Below are 27,215 nucleotides of genomic sequence, written 5' to 3'. Positions count from 1 at the left end.
TTGCATTCAACACCTGCTGGGCTGAACGTTTCTGAAGATGGAAAAGTTCCTGGAGGTCATTCAACCCCATCTCTTTATTTTACAATTTGGAGAATGGAGAATTAAGTGACTTGCCCAAGGTTACACAGACAGTTATATGTAGCTGAGCTAGAATTGGAAACCAGACTGTTCTCACTCCAATTCTAGGCCTTTTTCTCCTGTTCCACTTTGACTCCTTGTCTTACCTATGAGGGCTTTTCTTATAGAATGGACATACCCAGTGCTACCCACCTATCTTGTAGACTTGCCATGGGGCTGAAGTAGAGGAATCATAATAATTGCAACCAGTATTTCTGACATTTGCATTAAAGCTTGACAAGCACATTACCTGTAATAAGCGTCTTATGTCAACTGAGGTAATATATATAAAGTTTTCTATAAATGTAAGCTACTTCCATCATCACTATCATTGTCATCATCATCCATGCCTTGGAACTTTTGGTACTCTTATAACTAAATTCCCTTGAATGGGGGTCTCAGGTGGACCAGCCACATAATGAAATTCTTTTGTAATGATTCATGTTAGAAGATTGTTCAGGGCAAATGACTGCTTTAAAGAGAAGGAGGGAGAAGTATGCTTTGCAAAAAGTCGGAAAAGGTGGGTTTGAGGTGTGGCTTTGCCGTTAACCAGCTTGCTGGGGGCCGACTAATTTATTCAAGATTGAAAACATTAATTGCCCTCCCCTTCCCAATTAACTCCCAACTCATCTTCTTAATTTTCTTTTCTCCCCTTTGAGTTTAGCCAGGATTTTAAAAATCGTTCTTGTCATCAATCTCTCCTCTTCTGTTGTAAACTCTTCTATTGCATAGATTTCTACAAATTGCTTTCATTTAATATTTTAAACGTCATCTTTTTTCTTGTCATTTTTCTTCACGGATTAAAAAGAAATTCTTCTTGGTCTCTTCATTTTCTTATATTTCAGTTTTTATCCTTCCTTCTCTTCTGTGCCTCGGGAAAAAGAGTTTTTATAAGGAAACTGAATTCCAGAGAAATTAAGTGACTTGCTCAAGGTCACCTATAAGTAACTGAGTTGGAATTGGCACTAAGATTTTTCTCACTTACTATTTTGGCCATTGCTTGGTGGACCTCCTTCTTATAGAATCTCATCTCCCAGCCTGTCCTCAGGGATGTTACCAACCCATAGTTTGGAATACCACTTAAAGACTTTTTACAAACACTCAGGCCACCTTTCCACCTAACAAGCCCGGCCTTACACCATTTTTTAAATGCTTTAGGCCATCATTCAAAATTTGCTATTGTCTTCTTATGCCCATCATGTACCTCTCCTTGGCCCTCTGGGTCTACTACAACTTTAATTCCATAGAGATTGTGCTGTTGCAAACATCCAGCCATGTGGCTTCACAGGAAGAACATTTATGGTAAAATACAGGAGAAACTTGAGATTAGAAAAGCATTGTGCATATTTCCAAATGTAGTCTAACCTAATTTTTGTATTAATCATTTTTGACATTGGGCTAGTTCCATGTTTTAAAAGGAAAAGTCTTTTATATGGTCATTGAATACTCTGATTTTATCCTCACAACAGCCATGAGAAATAAGTGCTACGATTATCATCATTCTCACTTTACAGATGAGGACTTCAGACTTGCCCAGGGTCACACAACTAGTGAATTTATTAGGCTGTTCTGGAACTCTGGTCTTCCTGATTCCAGGCTCAGCAGTCTGTATGTTGCACCAGTGGTATAGGTTTGTGGGCAGTGAAGTGAGTTGTGTTCTGGACATTCAGTTGTAATTGGCTGTCTTATGTGTGCTTGTGAAGTATATCAGCTGGTTGGTGGCATTTGAGGAAGGGAGTTGACTTGTCCAGAGGGATTTCTCCTCAATCATGGCTGTGATTAAAATTATGAAAGCAGGTCTGGTGACCTGGGGGGACACTTCTCTTTTTAAGGCCCTTTGGTTTAGTGTCTGAAGAGAGGTGATCAAGATGGTATTGGTGTTGGTGTGACTCAGCTGATGCAAACTGCAGGCTGCCTCTCCTTTGGGGAACCTTGCTGCTTCAGTTATGCTAGCTTGCCTTTTCCTGAGTAGTTAAGTAACTTACCGTGTTTCCCCAATAATAAGACACTGTCTTATTAATTTTTTTGGACAGAAAAACACCAGAGGGCTTATTTTCAGGGGAGGGCTTATTTTAATGAACATTGACAGCAATTTTAATAAACAGGTAAATGTGAACAAAAAAATGTACCTTTATTCAATAAGCAAATCACTGGGGAAGAACAGGATGACGCGCTCACTGCTGCAGCTCTGATTGGATGCAGCTCGGAGCGCGGCATGCGTTTCACGGGGGGGGAGACGGTGCATACAGAGGGTACTGTAATGTAGCATGTAGCGCAGGGGATCACCTTCACTACAGTAGCAATCTCAATAGGGCTTATTTTCGGGGGAGGGCTTGTTTTAGAGGAATCTTACACAGTAAGGGGAGGGCTTATTTTCTGGATAGGTCTTATTATCGGGGAAACATGGTACTTTGGGGTCACACACAGTATGAGGCAGTGAACCCAGAACTTCTTAGCTCTGAGGCAGCCTTTCCATCATTTGTACCAAGCTTCCTCTTTCAGACTTTTATTTTGTCCCTATTAAATTTAATCACATTTGATTTGACTATTTCACTCAGTAGTGAAATCTTTTAGATTCCTGCCTATCATCCAGTGTGCTTCTAATCTACCCTAATTTTGTGTTAGCTACATCTTTGATATGCATGCCTTCCATCAGCTTTATCTTAATCACTGGCAAAAATGGTAAGTAGCACAGGCCTAAATATAGAACCTGGGCTACTACTCCATTATAGACATCCTTTCAAGTGGATTTCTCTCTTGGGCTTCAGTTTCCTCAGTAAAATTAGGGGTTTGAAGTAGGTGATTTCTAAGGCTTCTACTATTTTTTAACATTTTCTTTTATTTGATGAATTTCATATAGTGGAAAGAGCTATGGATTTTATAGTCTGAGAACCTAGATTTGAATCTTGTCTCTCACATACTTACCTGTGTGACCCAGGAAAATAACTTTTAATAGTAATAGCATTTACCTGGTCTGCAAAGCACTTTACAAACATTTTAGCATTTTAACCTCACAACAATCCTGGGAGGGGGTACTAATATTATCCCCATTTTACAGATGAGGAATTTGAGGCAGTAAACATTTTAACTGACTTACCCAGGGTCACATAGGTATTAAGTGACTGAGGCCAGATTTGAATTCAAGTGTTCCTGACAGCTATCAGGTCTAGCACTCTACCCTTGGGTCACCTAATTCTCTCTAGGTTATCTAGAGAGAATATATTTCTCAAGTAAAGTCAAGTCTGTGAGCATTTATTAAATGCCTGTTATGTTCCATATGTTCCAGGAACTATGCTAAGCACTGAACAACCAGTGAAAAAGCACAAAATCAGTATAGAGTACCTTGTGTGAAGAGAGGGAGGAGGGCAGTGTCACTTTGTCACAGAGTACATGGGGGAAACGTAAGCTTTATGAAGACTAGAAAGATGGGAAACAGCCAGGTTATGAATAACTTTAAGAGCCAAACAAAATGTTTTGTATGTTTTCTTGGAGGTGAGAGGGAGCCACTGGGGTTTATAGAATATGGAGTATGACATGCTCAGGCCTGTGCTTTAAGGAAGATCAGTTTGACAGCCCTGTGGAAGATGGATTGTACTGGGGAGAAAATTGGGCTAGTGGGTGGAGGAAGAACCAGCTAAGGAAAAAGAAGGAGAAGTCATATGGGTGAGAACCAGGAGAGAGCAGTGTCACAAAAACCCAGAGAGAAAAGAGTATCCACGAGGAGGGGGCGATCACCAGTGTCAGAGGTTACAGGGAAGTCAATGAAGAGGTTGTGCTGAATGATACCTAAGCTCTCTTCCAGCTCCAACTTTTGCAATTGTTATCAGCTATTTTTCAGTCTGAGACTAGGTTAGACTCTTCAACCCTATGGATATTAGTAAATATTTAGGAGAAGGAAAGGGCCTTTACATTCCCCTGCTGTCAGGAGGTCATGTTGGTGTAAGATCAGATGCTTCCAGACAGGGAGGGAGACTGGCATCATAAGAAAAGCCATTTGAAGGAAAAACAGTTGTTTGGCAATAAAATGCGCAGCAGGAAGCTTTTCGAAAGGCGACACAAGCATTCTGTGTGTGCAGGATCACGCTAACAGCTGACATTCTTGTTTAGCAGCCACTTTGTTAGTTCTTGATTCTTGGAAGACCTATTGTAATGTACAATAATTGACTTTGTAGTTATAGTTTCATGAATTAGTATTCCACTCAAGGTCATTGGGGAAACAATGACTGCCTCCTCAGTTTGTAGTGATGCTATCCAGTAAAAAACAGCAGAACTGGCAGCAAAAACATCCTGAACTGCTTATTGACACAATCCTTTTACATTTGACAGTCCTTTTAACAGAATGAATTGGGTTTACTCTTACTTTCCATGGTACCTATGTATTTGATTGGGAAAGGACAAGGGTTTGAATCCCATTGCTCTTACTTGCATGGCATGTGACAGAAGTATGTCAGAAAAAAGGGGGTCTCTGGCTTCAGTAGATATAATGGACAATGTGTTTTTCCTTTAGGATCAAATTGAACTCGGTGAATCAGTAAGACTGGCTAATGGGGTCACCTACAGCATGAAGAAGCATAGAGTCTTTTTCTTATCTTGTGTGTAAGGGGGGAAAAAGGTAAGAAAATTATTTTTTATTTCTCTTTCAGATTTTATTTAGGACACACATAATAGTGCAGATATGACCCTGTTTATTTTTTTTTATGGTTTCAGTACCAGCTTTGTCTTTAGTATGCTTCATAGCTCATATTATCACAAAGTTCAGTTTTAATTTTTCCAAAACTTGCCTGCCCATTTCTGCAGTACCTTTAGGTTCTGGCCTTATCTATCATTGACTTCTGTCCATGAGCCTATTTATTTATTACTCTAGGAGGAAAATGGATTCTTCTTGCCTAGAATCAAAGTGCTTTTACTTTTGCTTAAGCTTGTTTGATGGTGGAACAATACACAAAATTGAGTAGCATTGTTGGGATCTCAGAAATCTTAGATTCCTGTGTTTTTCAAACTTTTTTGAATGCCTACATCAGAAAAAATTTTTGAGTATGCACCCCAATATGTGTGTATTTATAAATCATACACATGTGCTATGTGACCATTTGTGTACATTATAAAACTTGAACAGAAATAAAACTGTTAAAAAGGATGAAGCAATATTTCATCCTAGAGGTATAAGGAGTCACTGGAGTTTGAGTAGGGGTGACAGGCTCAAACTTACACTTTGGGAAAATCATTTTGGCTGTTGTGTGGTATATGGATTGAAGAAGAGAGAAACTCATGGTGAGGGGACCAATGAGGAGTTTATTGCAATAATCTAGGTTAAAGGTTTTCAGGGCTTAATTTAGCTCATTATTTGGCAAAAACTGCTGGGAAAATTGGAAAATGGTATGGCAGAAACTGGTTATAATCAGTGTCTGACACCATATACCAAAATAAAGTCCAAATGGGTACGTGATTTAGGTATAAAGCCTGGTTTTACAAACAAATTAGGGAAACAAGGAATAGTTTATCTGTCAGATATGGAGAATGGATGAATTTATGACCAACCAAGCGATAGAGAACATTATGAAATGCAAAATGGATAATTTTGATTACATGAAATTGAAAAGTTTTTGCACAAACAAAGCCAATGCAACCAAGATTAGGAGGGAAACAGAAATCTGGGAAAGAATTTTTATAACCAATGTCTCTGATAAAGACCTCATTTCTAAAATATATAGAGAACTGAGTCAAATTTACAAGAATACAAGTCATTCCTCAATTGTTAAATGGTCAAAGAATATGAACAGGCAGTTTTTGGAGGAAAAAGTTAAAGCTATCTATGAAAAAATGCTCCAAATCACTATTGATTGGAGAGATGCAAATCAGAGCAACTCTGAGGTACCACATCACACTTAGATTGGTTAATAGGATAAAACAGGAAAATGATAAATGTTGGAGAGGATGTAGAACAGTTGGAACATTGACTTGTTACTGGTGGAGCTGTGAGCTGATCCAGCCATTCTGGAGAACAATTTGGAATTATGCCCAAAGGGCTATAAAAATGTGCATACCCTTTGACCAAGCAATACCACTTCTTGGGCTGTATCACAAAGAGATCATAAAAAATAGGAAAAAGACCCTTGTGTACAAAAATTTTTACAGCAGCTTTTTTGTGGTGGCCAAGAACTGGAATTTGATGGGATGCCCATCAACTGGGGAATGGCTGAACAAGCTGTAGTGTATGAATGTAATGGAATACTATTGTGCTATAAGAAATGATGAACAGGCAGATTTCAGAAAATCCTAGAAAGACTTACATGAACTGATGCAGAGTGAAGTGAGCAGAACCAGAACATTGTTCACAGAAACAGCTACAATGTATGATGACTGATTTTGATAGACTTAGCCCTTCTCAGAAATTCAAGGACCTAAAACAGTTCCAAAGCACTCATGATGATAAATACTATGCACATCCAGAGAAAGAACTATGGAGTCAGAATACAGAGCGAAGCAGACTGTTTTCTTTTTTTGTTTTTTTTTCTTTTTTCATATTCTCTCCCATTCGTTATAATTCTTCTATGCAACATGAGTAATGTGAAAATGTGTTTAATAGGAATGTATGTGTAGAGTCATACCGTATTGCATACCGTTTTGGGGAGGGAATGGGAAAGGATTTAAATTTGAACTTAAAATTAAATTTAAAAGTTATGGAAGTGAATTGTTGAAAACTAAAAATAAATTAGTAAATTAAAAAAATAAAAAGAAAAGAAAAAAGTTTGGAAAAGGAGTATAACAAAGCTATATATTGTCACCTTACTTAACTTATATGCAAAATATGTCATGCAAATTACCAGACAAGACAAATCAGAAGTCAGAATTGGAAGCCTTTTGGGGGTAAAAGTTTTTATTATAGTTGCTGTAAGTATTAGTGAATAAATCTAAAAGAATATTATGAATACTATGTTAAATTACCCATAAATGCTTTTTTGTTGTTATTGTTGAAAAAAACTCAAGGAACAAAACATGTTGGGAACCACTGATACAGAAAAAAGCTTCTAGTGCTTGGGGTACTTCATGGAGGGTCTGTGGGATTACATGGACAAGAAGAGGAACACAGGATAGGAAGGAGCGACTGTGTTTTGGTGGGAAAGAGTACTCACATCAATGAGATCCCAGGCACGTTCAGATGTTGAATGAAGTCTATAGCACTGTAAAGTCTAGGAGACATGTTCTTCATTAGAATCTTGTGTAATAGGCACACGGAAGGCCTTACCATTTCATGGATGACAGGAGAGACACTCAGATTAAGCGGTTTACCCCAAGATCAGACAGTCGACGAATGGCAGCACGAGCTTGGAGTTTGAGTTCCCTAGCTGCACGTTAATCGGCCACCCCCCTCCCCACCTGCTGCCATCCTAGCAATAAACATGTTCAAATATGGGGGAGGAGGAAGAGCAGAAAGTTTTGTCCCGTCGTGCTGTAGCCAGAGACACGTGAGACTTGTTACAATTGCGTGATAAAGGAAGAGCTCTCCTGGGATGGGATTGGCCGATGGACCAGAGGCTGTTAGTTGTTGTTTGTTCTTGGTTTTCACATCATGGATGATGTGTTGACTTGCTTGGATTTAAGTGAGGCAAAGTTGTACAGTCATCAGCCTCACTCTCTCTTCCAGAGTCATTGAAGTCCAGTGGCAGGACAAAAGTCAAGATGACCGGCACGGGCCTGGGGTGCAGTGGGGGACCTTGGTGTTTTTTATGTCTCACCAAGCTCTAAGTGCTCCATAGTGCCCACTTCAGCATCCTTTAATGTCCATTGGAACAAATTGTTCTCGTCTACCCATTCCGCCAGGGGACGTCTTCATATGCTTGGGGTAGACATCCCCTAACTCACTGACAGGTCTGCAGCCCATAGGTTACCCTCAACCGGGTTTAGCCTCCCTGCTGAGATAATTTTACTGGGGTGTAGCCACTGTTCTGCTGTAGCTTCTTGCAGCCACAGGTGAGAGTTGGGTGAATCAGATGGACACCGAAGGCAGATGAGCATCCCTAAAAAGGTCTCAGCAGGCCCTCGTAGCAGAGGTTGTGGTTCTCCCTGAGCATTCCGCATACCTCAAAGGCTGGTTACTGAGCAAAGAGAAGAGTATGGAGACCATTGGGTTGAGTGGAAAGAGCACTGGCTCTGGATTCAGAGGACCTGGCTTCTCTGCTGGCCGCATTTTGGGCAAGTCATTTTCCCTCTTGAAGTCTGAATTTCCCACCCTGGAAAGTTAGAGGATGGAACTATCAGAGAGCTATTGGACAAACCTTTATTAAGGTTTGTGCTCTGTGAATATGAAGAATGATTTCTAATCCAGTCTCACAAACTTGCTAGCAGCGTGATTCTGGGTAAATCACTTGACCTCACCCCATTTTCTCTGCTGTAAAATGGGGACAGTCACACCTATGGAACAGGGTTTTTGTGAGGCTCAAATAAGAGATGCAAAGCACTTTACAAAATTTAAAGCACCATGTGAATGCTAGTTATTGTTATATCCATTTTAAATTTTGAAACATTTGAAAGGGCCAAGGACTTAAGTGGTGACAACTGTCTTTTGAGTTGTTGATGACTGTGGCTGCTGGCAAGGTGGGAGGGCAAAGTTTTTGCAGAATGATTTGCCATCTAGCATCTTTCCAAGGGTTACATCCCTGGATGATTATCACTGGGGCTGAGCTAGAAACAGTGCTGGTGGTCTAATGTGCACTGCTATTCCCAGGGCTCTTGATCAATGGCCTGTTCCTGGGAATTTGATAGTTGGTATTGATGGTAGTGAGGTGGGAGTGGATCCTTGCTCCACAAGAATTACTCCTTTCCATCATGGCTCTTGGGATTGAAGTGGAAGAAGGTACAGTAATCTGAGGGTTCAGGGTTGTCTTTAGTGGGATCTGAGGAGAGGAGAAGGTCAAGGTTGTGGCAGTGTTTTGAGCTGGCACTTGTCACCTCTTGTCGTGTCTCTTAGGGTGGAGAGAGAGAGAAAGAAAGAGACAGATAAAGACATAGAGAGAATCTCACCCTCTTGGTTAAGAACCTTGCTTCATATTTTACTGAGAAAGTTGAGGCCATTCATTGAGAGTTCCCTTTTTCTCCTTTCTTCTTCTCATATTACCCAGATGCCTTGTACTGCTATCTCCTCCCTCACCCCTATCTTACATGAAAAAGTGCCCTTTCTTCTTGCCAAAGACTAGTCTTTCTATATGCACAAGTGATCCTGTTCTATCCCATCTTTTCTAAGAGATTGCTCCTTTCTCATCCCCACTCTCTGACTTAGCTTCAATCTTTCCTTTTCTACTGACTTCTTCTCTACAATATAGAAACATGTTTGTGTCTCCCCCTCCTCAAAAAATCCTCACTTGATGCATCCATCTCTGCTAGCTGTCTTGCCACATCTTTACTTTGTCTACTCTCACTTTCTTCTTAACTTTGAATTCTGACCTCATTATTCAACCAAAACTACTGTCTCCAAAGTTAACTATTTCTTAATTGCCAAATGAATGGCCCTTTTCAGTCCTTCTTGACTTTGCCATAGTCTTTGATGCTGTTTTTTACTCTTTCTTCTTTTTGCTCAATCTTCATCTAGGTCATGCCCATTTGCTAATTGTGGGTCTTGCATAGGGGTCTGTCCTGGGCCTTCCCTTCTCCCTCTATACCATTTCACTTGGTGGTCTCATTAGCTCCCATTAATTCAATTGTCTTCTCTGTGGTAATGATTCTTTACTCTTCCAGTGCTAACCTCACTGTCAACCTCAGGTCTCTGTAGCAGCAAGCACCCCAAGCGTCCTCACGGTTTGCTGCTAATACAGGTTCTTGGATCTGCTTTGATAAAGGAAAGCAACTCAAAATGGGTTAACAAGCTTACTTTAATCAGTCAGACATATATCGTTTACCTTGTTCAGGGGAAAAGGTCAGCACCCCGAACTTCAAAGTACACAGACAGAATTATCAAGACAGAAACAGATCTAGTAGACAGATTTCAAACTGTCCAACCATTACATCCATACCCAGTCAACATCTGGGTTTTTTCAAAGCCGGGGGGACTCCGGACAACGGCTTCCCAGAATCCATATCAAATCACAGAACACTTCTCAAAGTGAGCCCCCAAAACAAAGCTACACATCAGGGCTTATATAGCCTTCTCCTGGCTCAGAGAATGTTACAACCTTATTGACTCACTGGCCAATCAAGAAGTATCTACTGAAATACAAGCCTCCCACCCCAGGCTTCAGGTGCACTTAGCCTAGGGGCAGGGAAGATCTTCCAAATTTGCATTCCCATTACAGTCTCCCATTCCATCTTGAACTTGATATCCGCTAGTCATATATTTTTTTAAGCAATTGGGGTTAAGTAACTTGCTCAAGGTTACACGGCCAGTTATTTTGTGTGGATGTTAAGTATCTGAGGCCGGAACTGATGCCGGGGCTCCTGACTTTGGGGCCAGTGCTCTTACTCACTGCACCACGTGGCTGCCCCGCTCTAGTCATATTTTTTAAAATTAAATTTTATTTTATTTTTGAGCAAAAATCAACCTTCTCTGTTTTTCTTTCCTCCTTCCTGTCCCCAACCACATTGAGAAATCAAGAAAAACAAAAATGTTTTCATAAGCATGTAGTCAAGCAAAACAAAATTTCTCTTATTGGCTATTTCTTTTTAAAAAATGTCTTAATCTGTGTCCTGAGTTCATCACCTCTCTGTCAGGAGGTGGGTAGCATTCTTCATTGTTAGTCCTCAGGAATTGTGTTTGACTATTGTGTTGATCAGAGTTCTGAAATTTTCTTTTTCTTTATTTAAAATTTTTTAAACAATATTTTGTTTTTTTCTCCCCAATTACATGTAAAAATAACTTTTAATGATTTTTTTTAAGTTTTGAGTTTCAAATACTATCCTTCACTTCCTATCCTTTCCCATCCCTGACACATGAAGCAATTTTATATAGGTGTTATATGTGTGCAGTCATGTAAAACATTTCCATATTGGTCATTTTGTACAAGAAGAAAGTATGAAAGAAAGTATGCTGGGGCTGCCAGGTAGCACAACGAGAAAGAGCACCAGCTCCAGTGTCGGGATGACCTGGAGATCGAATCCCAGGCTCAGACACTCAGCACCCACCCAGAAACACCTGGCCGTGTAACCTTGAGCAAGTTACTTAACCCTGATTGCTTAAAAAAAAAAAAAAAGAAAGATAGTATGCTCAGTCTGTATTTAGACAATATCAGTTCTTTCTTTGGAGACAGCATTTTTCATCATGAGTCCTTTTTTGCTTGTCTTGGGTCATTGTATTGCTGAGAACAACTAATTCATTCACAGTTCTTCATCATAAAGTATTACTGTTACTGTGCATAGTGTTCTGGTTCTGCTCACCTAACTTTGCATCAGTTCATGTAAGTCTTTCCAGGTTTTTCTGAAATCATCCTGCTTGTGATTTCTTATAGCACAATAACATCCCATCACAGTCATATACAACAACTTGTTTAGCCATTCCCCAATTAATGGACATCCCCTCGATTTCCAGTTCTTTGTCACAACAAAAAGAGCTGTATAGCTGGCATTTTTAGTACACTCTTGAATCATAGTGGTGATAATGGACATCCTTGCTCCATGAACCCTGTTTTATTGGGAAGGCTTCTAACTTAATTCCATTACAGATAATGCTTGCTAATGGTTTTAGATAAATATTATTTATCATTTTAAAGTCACCTTCATTTATTCCTGTGCTCTCTAGAGTTTTTAATAGGAATGGTTATTGTCTTTTGTCAAAGGCTTTTTCTACATCTGTTGAGTCAATCATATGATTTCAGTTGTTTTTTTATGATCAGTTATGTGGATAGTTTTCCTAATATTGAACCAGCCCTGCATTCCTGGTTTAAATCCTATCTGGTCACAGTGTATGATCCTTGTGACATATTGCTGTAATCTCCTTGCTTATAATATTTTATTTAAAATTTTTGTATCAGTATTAATTAGAGAAATTGGTCTATAGTTTTATTTTTCTGTATTTGCTTAAATTTTGCTTCAATCAGCCAAAATCTACCTTCTCACTGTCCTTTCATAACTACCCCTCTCATTGAGAACATAAGAAAAATAAAATCCATAACCATGTATAATCAAGTAAAACAAATTTCCTCACTAACTGTGTCCTAAAAATATTTGTCTCTTTCTGCATGTTGAGTCATTCATTTCTATCAGTCAGTGGCTAACATGTTTCTTCATTAGTCCTTCAGATTCCTGGTGTATTGTTGTGCTGGTAAAGGTTCTGCACAGGAGTATTCCATCACTTTTGTGTAATTTACTATGTTTACCCATTTCCTAGATCAGGGCTTCTTAAACTTTCTCCATTTCTGACCCCTTCAGTACTTACTAAACTGTGGGTCACAGCCCCACACGGGTTTAAGAAGCGCAGCACCTAGATGATGGGCACCCCCTCAGACTTCCATTCTTTGACACTTCAAAAAGAGCTACAGTAGTGCTGATCTCTCTCTCAGTCTATCCTCCCTCTAGATCCCCCTTTTCTCTTACCTTTCCCTCCTGTTTTGTGGTAGAGTAAAATGTATGTCTTGACTCACGTATGTGTGTATTCTTCTTTCTTTTGATTAGTTCAGATGAGAGTGAGGTTCAAGTGTCAGCCACTGTCCCCATCCCCTCCTTGTTTATATAATGATATAGTTTTAATAAAGTGCTTAGCACAGTGCCTGGCACGTTGTACTATATAAATGTTAACTATTGTTATTATTGTTACTCATGTTTACTTGTGCGGCTTCATTATCTGAGTTAATCTTCCTAAACTTGTTTTCTTCCCATCCCTACCTATGTTCCTTTCCTTCTCTATTTACATTCTTTTTTAAGGTCATCAAGACCTAACAGAATTGCTCTCAGGTCTTTTTTATGGGTTTTTTTTTTTGGAGGGGGGAAAGTAGGGCAGTTGAGGTTAAGTGACTTGCCCAAGGTCACATGGCTAGTTTTTTTTGTTAAGTGTCTGAGGCCGGATTTTAACTGAGGTCCTCCTGACTCCAGGACTGGTAGCTTCCCTGTACCATCTAGACGCCCTACCCAGGTCTTTTTTAATTAGACTTCTCTATGAGCCATGATGATGATAGGGATCAGAGGGGACATGTATTATTTTTCCCTATTGAAATGTAATCCGTTTGTCCTTATTTAGTTCTTTATCATTTTTCAGTTGTCTGCCTTTCTTTGTTTGTTTCTCTTGAATCCTGTGTTTGAATTTCTAGTTTCTATGCAGCTATAGACTTTTTATCATAAATGCTTAGAGTTCTCTAATTCATTAAAAATCCATTTTTTCCCACAATAGGATCATATTTAGTTTTGGTGAGTAAGTTATCCTTGTCTGCCTCATGGAATATAGTATTCCAAGTTCTCCCTTTCTTTATAATGTGGCTGCTGAATCTTGCGTTACCCTCACCATGACTCCTTGATATTTGAATTTTTCTTTCTGGTTATTTGAAGTGTTGTTTTTCTGACCTGAAAGCTCTGAATTTGGGCTGCAATGTTCCTGGGATTTTTCATTGTGAAGTTTTATTCAGGAGCTGACCAGTATGTTCTTTCTATTTCTACTTTACCCCCCCTTGTTCTAGGTAATTTAGGCACTTTTCTTTTAAGGTTTCTTCAAATTTGATGGTTGGGCCCTTTTTGGGTCTGTGATTTTCAAGTTGTCCAATGATTCTTAAATTTTTTCTCCTTGATCTGTTTTTTAGATCAGTTGCTTTGCTGTGATACTTTTTTTTTTTTAGCATATGTATATTTTATTTTTAGTTTGCTTTAATACTTTCCAGTGGAATAATTGGCTTCTGTGGTTAGTCCATTTAAATTTTTAGGGAGTTTGTTGCTTGGACAAAATTTTGTCTCTTTTGCTGTTAGTTTCCTTTACATTTCTTTATTCCATAGCTTTCATTTCTTTTCCATTTTTTTTTCTTCAAGTGATTTAAACTCAAAGAAAAAGCCACTCTTGTTTCATCTCTTTCAGGAATTCTAGTTGAATTTGTACCCAGACTTTGTTTGTTTTCTGAGGCAATGCTTATAGATGTTTTGGAGTCATTTTCTTCTGCTTTTTGTCTTCAATGCCCCTGCTACCATTATAGGTCATTATAGCAGGGTTCTTTTTTCTTTTCTTTTTTTGGGGGCGGTATTCTTCTAGCCTGTTTCCTGACTTTGGGCTTAATGTTAGGGCTAGGCTGTGCAGCACTTTTGGAGGTAAGGTCTGGTCAGGACCTGTTGCTGCTTTCTTGAGGGTATTGAGTATGGTGTTATTTTGAACTCTCAATGATAGGACTGAAGGACCTGTAAGCTTTCATTGCTTTCAGAGTGGTCGGATCCAGAACAAGGTCTGATTGCTGTTGCTGCTGCTGCTCTTTCTAACCCACCTTAAATTCCTGACCTGAATCTGGGTCTGACCAAGAATTGCTGAACTGTTCCACCATTGGCCAGCTGGAAAGCTCTCTTGGCACAGAGGGGCAAAATTGTCGGCTCTTCCCTTGGTTTGGGATTCTTTCCCTGTTTATTCCTCCACAGGCCAGGCTTGACCTTGGAAGTAAGATCCTGTTTTGTGCCTGAGGTCTGAACTATTACCATTACTGCTACTGCTGCTAGTTTCAAAACTAGATTCTTTCTCCATATACCACTCAGGACCTACTTCCTAGCTGGGAACCTACTGCTTTGTAAGTAGGTCTCCTTTTTACTCCACCCTGGATCTGTGACCTGAGACTCGGTAGTGGGCGACAGCTGCCAGTTAATGGAGCTGTGAACTAATCTAATCATTTGAGTTATTAAACTGGCTATATATACCCTTTGACCAGCAATACACTGCTATGTTTCCCAAGATGATTAGGGAAAAAGGAAAAAAATATGATCTAAAATATTTACAGTGGTTCTCTTTGTGATGGCAAAGAACTGGAAATTGTGGGGATGCCCATCATTTTGGGAATGGCTGAACAAGTTGTGGCATCTGATAGTGAAGGAATACTACTGTGCTGTAAGAAATGATGAGCTCGATGATCTTAGAAAAACATGAGTAGACTTGCATGAAATAGTGGAGAGCAAAATGAGCAGAACCAAGAGAATGTTGGATATATCAACAGCAATGTTGTTTTAAGAACAACTGTGAGTGACTAAGTCGTTTGGACTATTATAAAAATTTTTTTATCTGTTTTATTTGGAACTTAGAAATAAAACAAGCGTTCCCATAACATAGTAGAATAAGAAAAAAAGATGAATGCACATGAAACTACAAAATTATTATGTACAGCTTGCCGTTCCTTTTAAATATATAACAAATTCGGGGTAGCTAGGTGGCATAGTGAATAGAACACCGGCCCTGGAGTCAGGAGGACCTGAGTTCAAATGTGACCTCAGACACTTGGAACACTTACTAGCCAGGAGTCCTCAGACAATTCACTTAACCCCAATTGCCCTCCAAAAGGGGAAAAATAAATATATATATAAAACAAATTGATCGTATAACTTTTTTCTTTTTTTCTTCCCTCCTACAAATGGGTGTGTGTACACACACACACATACACACACCCACACACACTCATGTCTAATGGTAACCATCTGTAGGTGAGGGGTGGGAGGAGGGAAGAAAAAAAAGTAAAAAAAAAGTTACATGTTGACTTTGTCATGTATTTTAAAGGAATAGCAAGTTGTACATAATAAATTTGTAGTTTCATGTGCAATCATCTTTTCCTATTCTATATTATGGAAATGCTGCTTAAATTCAGAATAAAATAAAAATTTTTTTAAAAAAGCAAATATTCTAAAATTATAAAGAACAAAGAAGAGATAGGATAAGATAGTCCCACCCTAACCATTTTTAGAGATGGGAGGCCCACAAGCGTTGTTCATGGCACATATTTTCAGACTTTTTAAAAAAGAAAAGTATTGATTTATTATGCTGATTTTTTTTTGTCTTAAAAAATAGTCTTTGTGGGTAGGTGGTGGCTAGGTGGTGCAGTGAATAGAGCATAGGCCCTGGAGTCAGGAGGACCTGAGTTCAAATTCGACCTCAGATACAACACACTTACGAGCCGTGTGACCTTGGGCAAGTCACTTAACCCCAATTGCCCTCCACAAAGAAAAAAAAACTCTTTGTTACATGGGGTGGCTCTCTGGCAGGGAGAGGGATACTGGGATACTATAGTGATACAAGAAGCAAAAAGAAATCAATAAAAATTTATTAACATAGATGTATTGCCTTGAAAAACTCTCAGACTTATGAGTATTGTATACTTATCCCATGAGGCCTTCAGTAAATGGGATGGTAATTGAGTCTCTGTGTATATGAGCTCTGAATCTTGCACTCTGACCTTTATCCTAGACACCTTTATCTTGTTGCCCAGCATCCTTGGAGAGAATGGTGTAGCATAGTGGTGAAAGCTCTGAATGTTGAGGCAGGAGACCTGGCATTTATTTGCAGCTCTGTTCTCCTTACCTAGTTTTGTGACCATTTCCTCGCTAAATAGCCAGGAGCAGCTCATTTCACATCCTGGAGCCTGTTTCCTCATCTGTGAAATAGGGATGATAGTATTTGCACTATTGACCTCTTTGGTTGGTTGTGATATCCTGGTATCCCCTGGTTGTCTTTTCTGGCTGTTGCTCACCATAGCCATTCTCTTCTCAGCCATCAGAGTGGTCTTCTTGAAGCACAGGTCTGTTTGGGCAACTCCAGGATTAAATGTTGTCTTGTGTTTTATTCTGAAAACTCTTTATGATCTAACTCCTTGCCAGCTCTGCACCTTACACTCCTGCACGTGCTTAGTGACTTTCTTGCTGTTTCTTACGCAAGACGCCATTTCCCTATTTTGTTTTCCTGGCTGTCCCTCATGCCTTGAATGTTCTCCTTTCTTATCTCTTCCTCCTGCGTCCTTTAAGTTTCGACTAAAATCCCATCTTCTACAGGAAGCCTTTCTCATCAGCCCGTCTTAGTGCTCGTGCCTACCCTTTCTTAAATACTTACTTTTTTATCCAATACATAGCTTATTTATACATATTTGCTTATTTTCTTTTCCACTGAATTGTGAGCTCCTCAGAGACAGATTTTGTCTCTTTTTGCATCACCAATGCTTAACACAGTGACTGGCACATAGTAGGTGCTTAACAAAAATGTTTATTGACTAACTTTATTAGGTTGATCCTTAGATATTTTATGCATTTTGTACTTATTTGGAATGGGATTTCCCTTTTCCTTATTGCTTTTTGTTATTATTATGTGGAAGTACTATTGTTTTTGAGGGTTTGTTGTGTAGCCTGCAGTTTTGCTAAAGCTATTGTCTCTATTAGTATCTTTGCTGATTTTTTTTTTTAAAGCAATTGGGGTTAAGTAACTTGCTCACGGTTACACAGCCAGTTATTTCTGGGTGTGGTGCTAAGTGTCTGAGCCTGGATTCCATCCCCAGGTCATCCCCAGGTCATCCCGACACTGAGGCCTGTGCTCTTACTCGCTGTGCTACCTGGCCACCCTTTTGCTAATTTTTTAAAAAGATTTTCCCAAGTATACCATCATCTCAGCAAATAGGGACATTTATCTCCTCTTTATTTTTCTTTATACCTTCAATTTACCTCTCTTGTCTTATTGCTGTTGCTTTCATTTCCAGAATTGAAACAAATAATAGTGGGGAGAGTAGGCATCCTTCACACCTGTATTTATTGCAGTAGGTTCTAATATATCTCTATTGCATGTAATACTTGCTTTTAGTTTTAAATAGATGTTTTTTATAATACAAAAAAAAAAAAGGTTCCTCTGTGCCTTTACTTTGTAGGTTTTTGTTTTTTTTAACATAAAAGAATGCTAGCAGTACTTTGTCAGAGACTTTTCCAGCATCTATCGAGAGATGATCATGTAGTTTTGGATGGTTTGGTTTTTAATGTGATTAATCATGTTCATTGTTTTCCTAATGTTCATCCATCCTTTCATCCCTGGTATAAATCCCACTTGGATAAAATCTCTGTAGTCTTTGACAGAATTTTGTTTCAATTTTTTGAGTTGATAACTCATTAGTGCTATTGGCTGATAGCACAGCACCTTCTTTGATGCAGGCACATCATGCTGGGTGGTCCTGTGCCAGGGTCTCCCTCTCCCATGTCTCACAATCTATTCCATGGTTCTTCAGAGACACCCTGAGAGTATCTTTTTATTGCTTCTTCTGACCTCCAAGTGAGCACATGCTTTGTGTGAGTTCTCTGTAAAATAGTCTCTTAGGCAAATGTGCATTTGGCATTTGAAAAATGGGCCCATTAGAGTTTTACCCTCTGTAGTAGAGTTTGAATGCTTAACAGTTCAGCTCAAGAAAGGACCTCAGGGGCAGGTACCTTATCTTGCCAAGTGATCTTCAGAATCTTCTGAAGACAATTCAAATGGAAGCGACTCATTTTTGAAATCTGATACTTTCCCACACTTTCCTTCCGAGCCTCCCAAACACTGAGCTAGCTCTGCCAGTATGTGTTGCATGAACCTCATCATTTGTGTGGACATCCCAGGAAAGTGTACTGACAAGGTAAGTGCACTATCCACAGCATTCAGAATTTCTCCAATCACTGTAACTGATGGTTCCACATAAGGATGGCTGTGCTCTTGGTGTTAGTTTTAGGCCAAAATCATGACAAGTGGCAGAGAATCGATCTATGCTTTGTTTCATCGTTGTGTCAGAGGCTACAATGAGTGTACAATCATCCGCAAAAAAAGAGTTGAACACCAACTCTCCCTCTACTTCAGTCTTGGCTTGGTTTGTAGCCTTATCAAGATAAATAATTTATTGTCAGCGTGGTAGCCGACCTTCAAGCAGTTTTCATCCTCATTGAAGGCATCCAACAGTATCACTGAAAACTTCATGCTGAAAAGCATGGGAACAAGCACAAAGCCCTACTTCACTAGTGAGTGACTGGGAAGACACAAGATTATTGTCCATTATCTGTGGATATGCAAACATGATATCATGAAACTGATATAAAATACTGACCGACTTCTCTATGCATCCAAATATGGCCAGTATTTTCCACAAGTTCTCCTGACTGACAGTGTCAAAAGCCTTTGCTAGGTCTGCGGACATTATGTGCAGACTTCTGTTCTGCTCCTAGCCCCTCTCTTAGAGACAGCAGGCAGCAAACACCGGATCAGCATTCCTCGGCCCTTTCTGAAGCCACGCTGGCTTTGGGGGAGATAGGAGACCAGAATTCAGGAGTAGGACTGGGATTGTTTATCTTGCTCTCTGATTCTTCAGAGAGGATAAATGAGTGAAGGGGAGCTACTGAGTCACTGTTGGGGAGAGTCTAGAGAAAGGAAAAAAGAGCTAGTACAGAGCCCACAGTTTGTGGTTGTTACGTGGATGATGAGCTAGCAAAGGCTGGTCAGAAGGAACAGTTATATAGGCAGTGGGACGCCAGAAGTTGACTATGAATCCACAGGGAGGAGAGAGTATCCAAGAGAAGGTAATCAACGGGGCCACGTGCTACAAAAGAGGTCAAAAAGAGATGAGAATTGAGAAAGAACAATTGAATGATGAGGAATCACTTTCCTTGTCTGGTCAAGGGAAAGTACATGTTAATGAGGTCTTGGATCCTTGGATCCCATGACATGTAGAAATATCTTAGTTAACTTATATCGATTGCATGCCCCCATGAAGGGGGAGGGGAAAAGAGAGGGAGGGGGAGGAAATTTGGAACTCAAGATATTGTGGAACTGAATGTTGTAAACTAAAAGTAAATAAATAAATTTTTTAGAAAAAAATATCTTAGTTGAAAATTCACCAATGATAAAGCAAAATATAATTGCCCCTATAATGATTCTAGGTTGATGTTGTGTTGTTGGGCTTTAAAAAAAAATCATCAGTATCTTTCATTTGAAAACCACCATCATTTCTAAATATAATTCCAACTCTTTCCTTTTCCCAGAGACATCACTTTAAAAAAAGAGAGAGGAAATGAACAAAGTTCAACATATGTAAGATTCAATTCCCATAGTCCACTACCTCTTTAAAGAAATGGGAAAGGTACATTCTCATATCTCTTCTTTTGGGGCCCAACTTGGTCATTATAATTTCATAGCATTTAGCTTTGTTTTCCTGTTGTTCTTTCCTTTTTCATGATTGTAATTGTGGTGTTTATTATTTTTCTGGTTCTACTTTGCTTTGTATGGATTCCCCTGCTTCTCTATATACATCATATTTATCATTTCCTATAGCACTGTAATTCCATTATATTCTCATAGCATACCTTGTTTAGCCATTCTGTAGTTGATGGGCATCTATTTTGTTTCTAGTTCTTTGATAATTCAAAAAGTGTGCTATAAAGATTTTGATAGAATTGGGACTTTTGAAAAAAATCATTTGACCTCCTGATGGGTATGTGCTTAACAAAGTGATCTCTGTGCCATAGCTGTGGGTCACTTCTAGCTATGAGATAATCAACAACTTACTTAACCTTTCAAATAATTCTCTTAAGCTTGCCAGTTATAGACTAGATGTTGGTTTCCATCAGTGTTTCACCATTTAGGGTTCTCCATGCTGATTTAATCACAAATCTAGACCAAAGAGAAGAGTAAATCCAAATGACATGTTTAGTGTTTTGTTTTTTAATTTGAACTTTTAAAATGCTTAAAAGTGCATTTCTGTTTCATACCACCAATTTTCATGTAGTTGAGATTTAGCCTGTTTACTTATAGTTGAGTAATAGTTCAATTTCATTCACTAGATATGAAGCTTAAATACCAATCTTGTGCGATGTTCTGTGCTTTGAAGAAAAAGAGAGAGATAAGAGACTGGATGAGTTATTTTATTGATGTAGAAAACATCACAGTTATAGAAGCCCTGTCTGCCAGTGCAAGTCAGTACCTTCTCTCAGTTTATAGTTTAGTTGCAGGATATTGCCCCTACACAAAAAACTCTTAATGTATAGCAAATAGGACAGAAAAGCACAAAACCAAAACTTGGTGGCTTCAGGGAATTGATGTGAGGGTTTGTCCCAGAGCTTTTTACCTAGCCACACCTTATTTCATGTTCTTTGTTCAAGTCTCTTCATAAACCCTCTAGAAGTTTTCCTTTTATACATATGCAAATAACTGTAATAAAAAACAGAGCTTAGTTAAATGCCCAAGATAGGTATATTGTGTTCTGTGATATCATATGGAAGGGCTCTTGTGGGACTAATAATGAAGGATACGCTTTTGGACATGGCTAATGTGAGAATTTATTTTTTCTTGACTATGAATATTTCTTATGAGAATTTTCTTTTTCTTTCAATTGTTTCATGGGGGAGAGGAGGAGGAAAGTGGGAGGAAAAGAGAATAAATGATCTAATTTTATAAACCTAGGGGGAGAAATGGTTATCACCTACGGAAGGCATCAAGCAAGGCTTGACAAAGGAGTTAATGCTTTAGCTGGTCCTCAGAAGTGATTGCATGGGCTCTTTTCTGCAAGGTGTGTACATACTATGTTTTGGGAACAATGTAAGTTAAAGGTAGAGAGGTGGCTGAGAACAGCATGGTATCCAGTATAGCAAGCTTTTCTAGCTCTTGGATGAGAATCATGGCATGGAGAATTTTGTTTTGATCATTTGGAAACAATACAATTGATTTAGAAAGTGTGTTTTGGATTTGCCCGTATTTTTATATAGATTAAAAACCCATTTACTTCTGTCTGACTTGGGCTTTGCATATTGCAGTATTTTAATGATGCCAAATTCAATACAAACTCTTGATTTTGTTTTTTTTACCTTTTAGGTTTAAAAAAATTTACTTGAGTGGTGCTTCCTGACCAATGGAGAACTATTTCCAAGCAGAGGCATACAACCTGGATAAGGTTTTAGATGAATTTGAACAGAATGAAGGTGAGTATTTCCTTTGGCGTCTATGTACCACATATGTACTACAAAGAAGATGATGGCTGGGCATTGTGAGTCAGTGTAGCATTCTTTGGAAAACCAAGGAGCAATGAAGTAAAAACTCTTGCTTATGTTTCCCAAACTTGCAAAAATCACCTTTTCTTTGGTAGCTTTTTTGTGAGAGCTGCCTGCATGTGTGAATTGTTGTTCTATTGGCAACAGATTGGATGTTGATTCTTTAGCAAAAGGAGAATCATTTGAAAACCAAAATATGATAGCATGAGTGTATTTGCTAAAAATTAATTTGTTTTCCTGGATTATCCTGGTGCTGGATAATAGATGGTGAAACATACATCCCTTTTCTTGGTAGAGAGATGGTGGACAGTGGGCCTGGGATATTGCATTCATTGTCAGACAAGGCCCCCTGGGTTGGTTTGTTTTACTTAACTATTTTTTTCCCCATTGTGACAAGGGAGGGTTCCATTTTGAAGAGAGGGGGTAGAATCAAAATATATTGGGAGTGGCATTAAAAACAGTCAACACTAAAATAAAAACTCTTGAGTAAGTATCTAGTCACAGTGCTCACTGTACCAGTGTACAAGCTGACGGTATACTCTCTTGGGTCACTTTATCAGTCTCACAATGACTTGGAAGGATAACTTAAGAACACACAATATTCCAAAGCATCTGTCTGTGTTGTTTCCCCTTTTTATAGCCATGATTCATTAGGAATAGAATAAAGCAAGTCAGCAAGACAAATGCTCTTTCACTCAAACCCTGTAAGTTTAGAACTGGCCTAGACAAAGAAATTTAATTAATTAGTAGTGGCTCCAGGAGTATGGACAAGCCTTCAATTATTTTCAAGCTTCAGAATAAAGGGGTAGAAAAATTGTTTTTTTTCCTCCCTTCCAGTGATTCAGTTTGACCTATAGAGACACTGGGGATACAAGTCTGACTTAGTTTAGGCTACTCTGAGCCTGTGATAAGAACAGCTCATGTTTGTATAGGAAGGGCTTTAAGGTTTTTTATAAAAGATTTGCTCTTATCATCTTATGGTATATAGTATAAATATTTTTACTTCCTTTTCACAGATAATAAAAGCTATATTCATACAGAGCATTAAGGTTTTTTAGAATACTTTTATTATATATCATTTCATTTGATCCTCACAACAACCCTGTGAGGAAGATTCTATTATTGTCCTTAATTTAGTGGTGAGAGAGGTTAAGAAACTCTCCCAGGGTCACACAACTAGAAAAGTGTCTGAGGCTGAATTTGAATTTATCATTGCACCAGAGAGATTAAGTGACTGGTATTGATCTTACAGTTTGTAAGTAACAGAGCTGGAATTCAATCCAGAGTTCCTAAATCCAGGCTTCACTTTGGACACTGGTATTTGCTCAGTGCATGTCAGAATTTACCTCATCTCTATAAAGTCTTCAGGACCATAGAGCACCAAGTACTAAGCCATTCTGCCAGAGTGAGCATTACTTCAGATGGGTCCAATTCAGCAAGCACTGACGTGCCTGCAATATACCGGCCCCTTTGTGAGGCAGTGGGGTGTGAAGACAAAACTGAACAAACAGTCCCTGCCTTCAAGGAGCTTGCATTTAGATTCCTTATGTGAAGAGATAAGGCTGTAATGATGGTTTAGAATGTCCAGGAATACTAATGATTAGGGAGTCAGAACAAGTTCTCCATAGGAAGTAGCAACATATAAAGCAAGCCCTAATTGATGCTGAAGATTTTGAGAGGTAAAAGTGAAATGAAATATCTTCCAGTTATGGGGCATGGACTGTGTGAAAAGCCCAGAGATGGGAACTGAAAATAGCATAGATCATTTGGGCTAAAATGGGAGGGGAACCTGTGGCCTTGAGGCCACATGTGGCCTTCTAGGTCCTCAGGTGTCTGAGGTCCACATTTTATAGAACAAATCCTTTTTTTTTTTTTTGAGGGGGGAAGGCAAAGCCATTGGGGTTAAGTGACTTACCCAAAGCCACACAGTCAATATGTCAGGTGTCTGTGGTCAAATTTGAGCTCAGGTCCTCCTGATTCCAGGACTGGTGCTCTATTCACTTTGCCACCTAGCTGCCCCCTGAAGCAAATTCTTTAATTCAGAGGATTTGTTCTCTGAAGTTTGGACTCAGTCAAAGGGTCACACTTGAGGACCTAGAGGGTCACACGTTGCCTCGATGCTAGAGGTTCCTCACCCCTGGGTTAGAATGTCAAATACATGAAGAGGAGTAATGTGTAATAAGTCTGGAATGGTAAGGTGTAGCCAGATTAAGAAGGACTTTAAATGCCAAGCTAAATGAATGAATGGGTGGAGGGATGGATGGATGACTCAGTGAATACAAGTTTTAAAAAAAGTTTGGTAAGACCATCTACAGCATACTCAAGGAACTCACATTCTAGTGGAGACAACAGCACATGCTAGGTTTCAGTTGGTGGTCTTGAAGATGCTGTCACCAAGCAGATAGTAGTGCATTTTCGTTACTGCCTTTCTGCTGACAACCCTCTCTGCTTCTGTTGTTGAACTGTTTGATAAGGCCCAGGACTTTGGCCATGAGAAATCATTTTCTGGGTGTTCACTGGCTGTTGCCTCTCAGGAGGCAGGGGCTACAACACCCACTGAAGCAGTTGCCAGGTGGTATCTGCTTTCTGGGGTGATGTGAGTGAGAGCTGGAATGGAAGCAGAGCTGTTAGTTTGTGGGTTGCTGCCACTCTTGGGTCTTTTGGGCATGCTCATCCAAATGGGGGCTTGGTCAGCAGTTAGTGTTGATGGTAGGAAGAAAAATTTATAGCCTATCCTGGAGAGAGTAGAGTGCTACTGAAGGATCTTGAGCAGGGCTCTGTCATAGTTGAACTTGTGCTTTAGGAAGATTATTTTGGCAGCTGTGTGGACACTTTGGAAGAAAGAGAAACAGAATCTAGTACGTTAGTTAAGACACTATTGCAAGAAGCCAAATAGAGGTAATGAATCTCTGAGCTACGGCATGTCCCTGTGGATAGAGAGAAATAAATGGATTATAGTAATATTCTGAATGGGAACTGATCAAGATGTAATAGCTGATTGGATGTGTGGGTGAGGAAGGCAGAAAGTCAGGGAGAGTTCTGAGTAATTTGGGTGACTTGAAGAGTGATGGGGCCTGACCTAACATAGAGTGTGAAGTCAGCAAGTAGGTTGGAAGAATGAACAAACAAAAAGGAGAATCCCATCATTAGAATTATGGTGACATAGATGCTTAAGACACAAACCTAAAAAAAGAGGGAGATATACAATAAGGGAGAAAGAGAGGGGGAAGAAGAAAGAAGGAAAGAAATAAACATTTATTAATTGTTTACTATATTCCAGGAACTGTTCTAAGCACTGAGGATACAACTACAAAGAGACAGTCATTACCCTCAAAGAGCTTATATTCTAAAGAGGGAAAAAGCAACTTACAAAATGTACCTGAAAATGGGGGAGAGAAGGTGCCTATCACTGAGACATAATTTTGAAGTTCAGAAAGTCAGGAAGAGGGCCAGGATGGGATTTAAGATAGGCTAGTCTGGTCTCCTTCACAAAATGGAGGCTCCAGAAGAAAGTTACCCACGAGAGGAGGGGAGCAGGACTTGCAGAGGGATATTTTAGTGTCAGCAGGTAATGAGTGGTAGGCAGCTCCTGAGTAAGGAGACTCCAGGATAAGACAGCAGTAGAGGCATGATTTTGAAGTCCAGAAAGTCGGGAACAGGGACAGAAGGGGAAATGCCAAAGCATCTATAAGCAAAACCTTAGAAAAATACAGCTTGGGCACAGCCAGAATTCCTGGAAGAGCTTAAATGAAGAAAAGAGTTGGTTTTTTTTAAGTTTGAAATGTTTTTATGACTAAAATAAGAGTGCTAGAGGAAAAAGTTGGGGGGAAAATGAGAGTAATGGAAGAAAGAATTGGAAAGGGCAAACTTGGCACAAGAGGTACTTGGCTCAAGCAACAAACTCCCTGAAAATTGGTATGGCCTAAATAGAAGCTAATGACTCCATGAAAAGACAAGAATTATTAAAATAAAGTCAAAAGATTGAAGAAAATAGAAGAAAAATGTAAGCTATCTCTTAGCAAAAACTACTAACCTGGAAAATCAGTCAAGGAGGGAAAAAAAAAATCATTGGACTGCCTAAAAGCCATAACCAAAAAAGAGCCAAGACACTATATTTCAAGAAATCTTAAAAAAAAAAAAAAACTGTCTAGATCTCCTGGGAAAAGAGGGAAAAGTGGAAACAGAAAGAATCTACTATTAGTAACTTACTTTCAGGAGGTAACTTACCTCCTGAAGGAAACTCCAAAATGAAAACTTCCAGGGCAAGTATAGCCAAAACCCAGAGTTTCCAGGTCAGAGAAAAAAAATACTACAAGTAGGCAGAAAAAAAGAAGCACAGTCAGTAATGCACACAATTTAGCAGTTACTATGGTAAAGGAGTAGAGAGTTTGGAATAAGGTATTCCAGAAGGCAAAGGATATAAATCTTACAACCAAGAATGACTTAACCAGCAAAATTGAGTACAATCCTACTATGGAAAAAATGAATCTTTAATGGAAGAGAGGACTTGAAGAATACCTGATGAAAAGACCAGAGCTGTGTAGAAATTCTGAAGTGCATCGACAGGATTCATGTGAAACATAGAAAGGTGAACTTGAGTGACCAATCATAAGGGACTAAAAAAAGGATAAACTCATTATATCCTAATTGGATACATGTCTTTCCTCTGAATCCTGTCATCTTTAGGAGTCATAGAAAGAAAGCCTAGGAGTGTCTTTGTTTTGTCTTGATACTCAACTGAAAAATGGAAAAGGATTTGCAGAGAAATACACTGGGGAGGGCAGTGGAAAGGGAAAGTTGGGGAAATTATTTCATGCTATCAGGGTGTACAATTATAATTCTATACAAAAAAGGAGGAACAAGTCAGGGAATTGGCTGACACTTGAATTTTACTCTCATTTCTGTTGCTCAAAGGAGGGCAGAATACACACATACATTAGGGTGCAGAAATATATTTTTCTAAACAAGGAAACAGGAGGGAAATGGAAGAAGGCAGGATTTAGAGGGGAGAGTATGTTCAAAGAAGAATTAGTAGTTCTGAGCAAAACAAACTCTAAGGATACACAAAAAAAGCTATTTTTGTGGTTGTTGTTTGTCCTTAATTCTTTTTTTTTTCTTTTTGCCTTTTGGAAGACAATTGGGGTTAAGTAACTTGCCCAAGGTTACACGGCTAGTGTGTGTGTGTGTGTGTGTGTGTG

General features: G+C 39.1%; 1 protein-coding gene across 3 annotated transcripts in view; it reads left to right on the top strand.

Annotated features, from left to right (window-relative positions):
* Positions 1-27,215, top strand: part of LOC138165346 (zinc finger FYVE domain-containing protein 9-like) — a 219,329-nt gene that overhangs the window by 73,782 nt on the left and 118,332 nt on the right. For 2 of the 3 annotated variants that reach the window (XM_069093576.1, XM_069093578.1), the window contains 2 exons: positions 4,625-4,729; positions 21,842-21,948. In XM_069093576.1, coding sequence (XP_068949677.1) covers positions 21,879-21,948 — 70 coding nt within the window. In that variant the 5' untranslated portion in view covers positions 4,625-4,729; positions 21,842-21,878. Of the gene's footprint in view, positions 1-4,624; positions 4,730-20,016; positions 20,115-21,841; positions 21,949-27,215 lie in introns of all 3 variants that reach the window. The other variant, XM_069093577.1, reaches the window with a different exon arrangement.

This window comes from Petaurus breviceps, unplaced genomic scaffold, assembly GCF_028583685.1.
Source record: "Petaurus breviceps papuanus isolate PSGF00001 unplaced genomic scaffold, PetGlider_PUasm1.0 208, whole genome shotgun sequence".
Taxonomy (NCBI): Eukaryota; Metazoa; Chordata; class Mammalia; order Diprotodontia; family Petauridae; genus Petaurus; species Petaurus breviceps.
The sequence above is the reverse complement of the archived record's forward strand: the minus strand, read 5'-3'. Positions and strand labels throughout refer to the sequence as shown.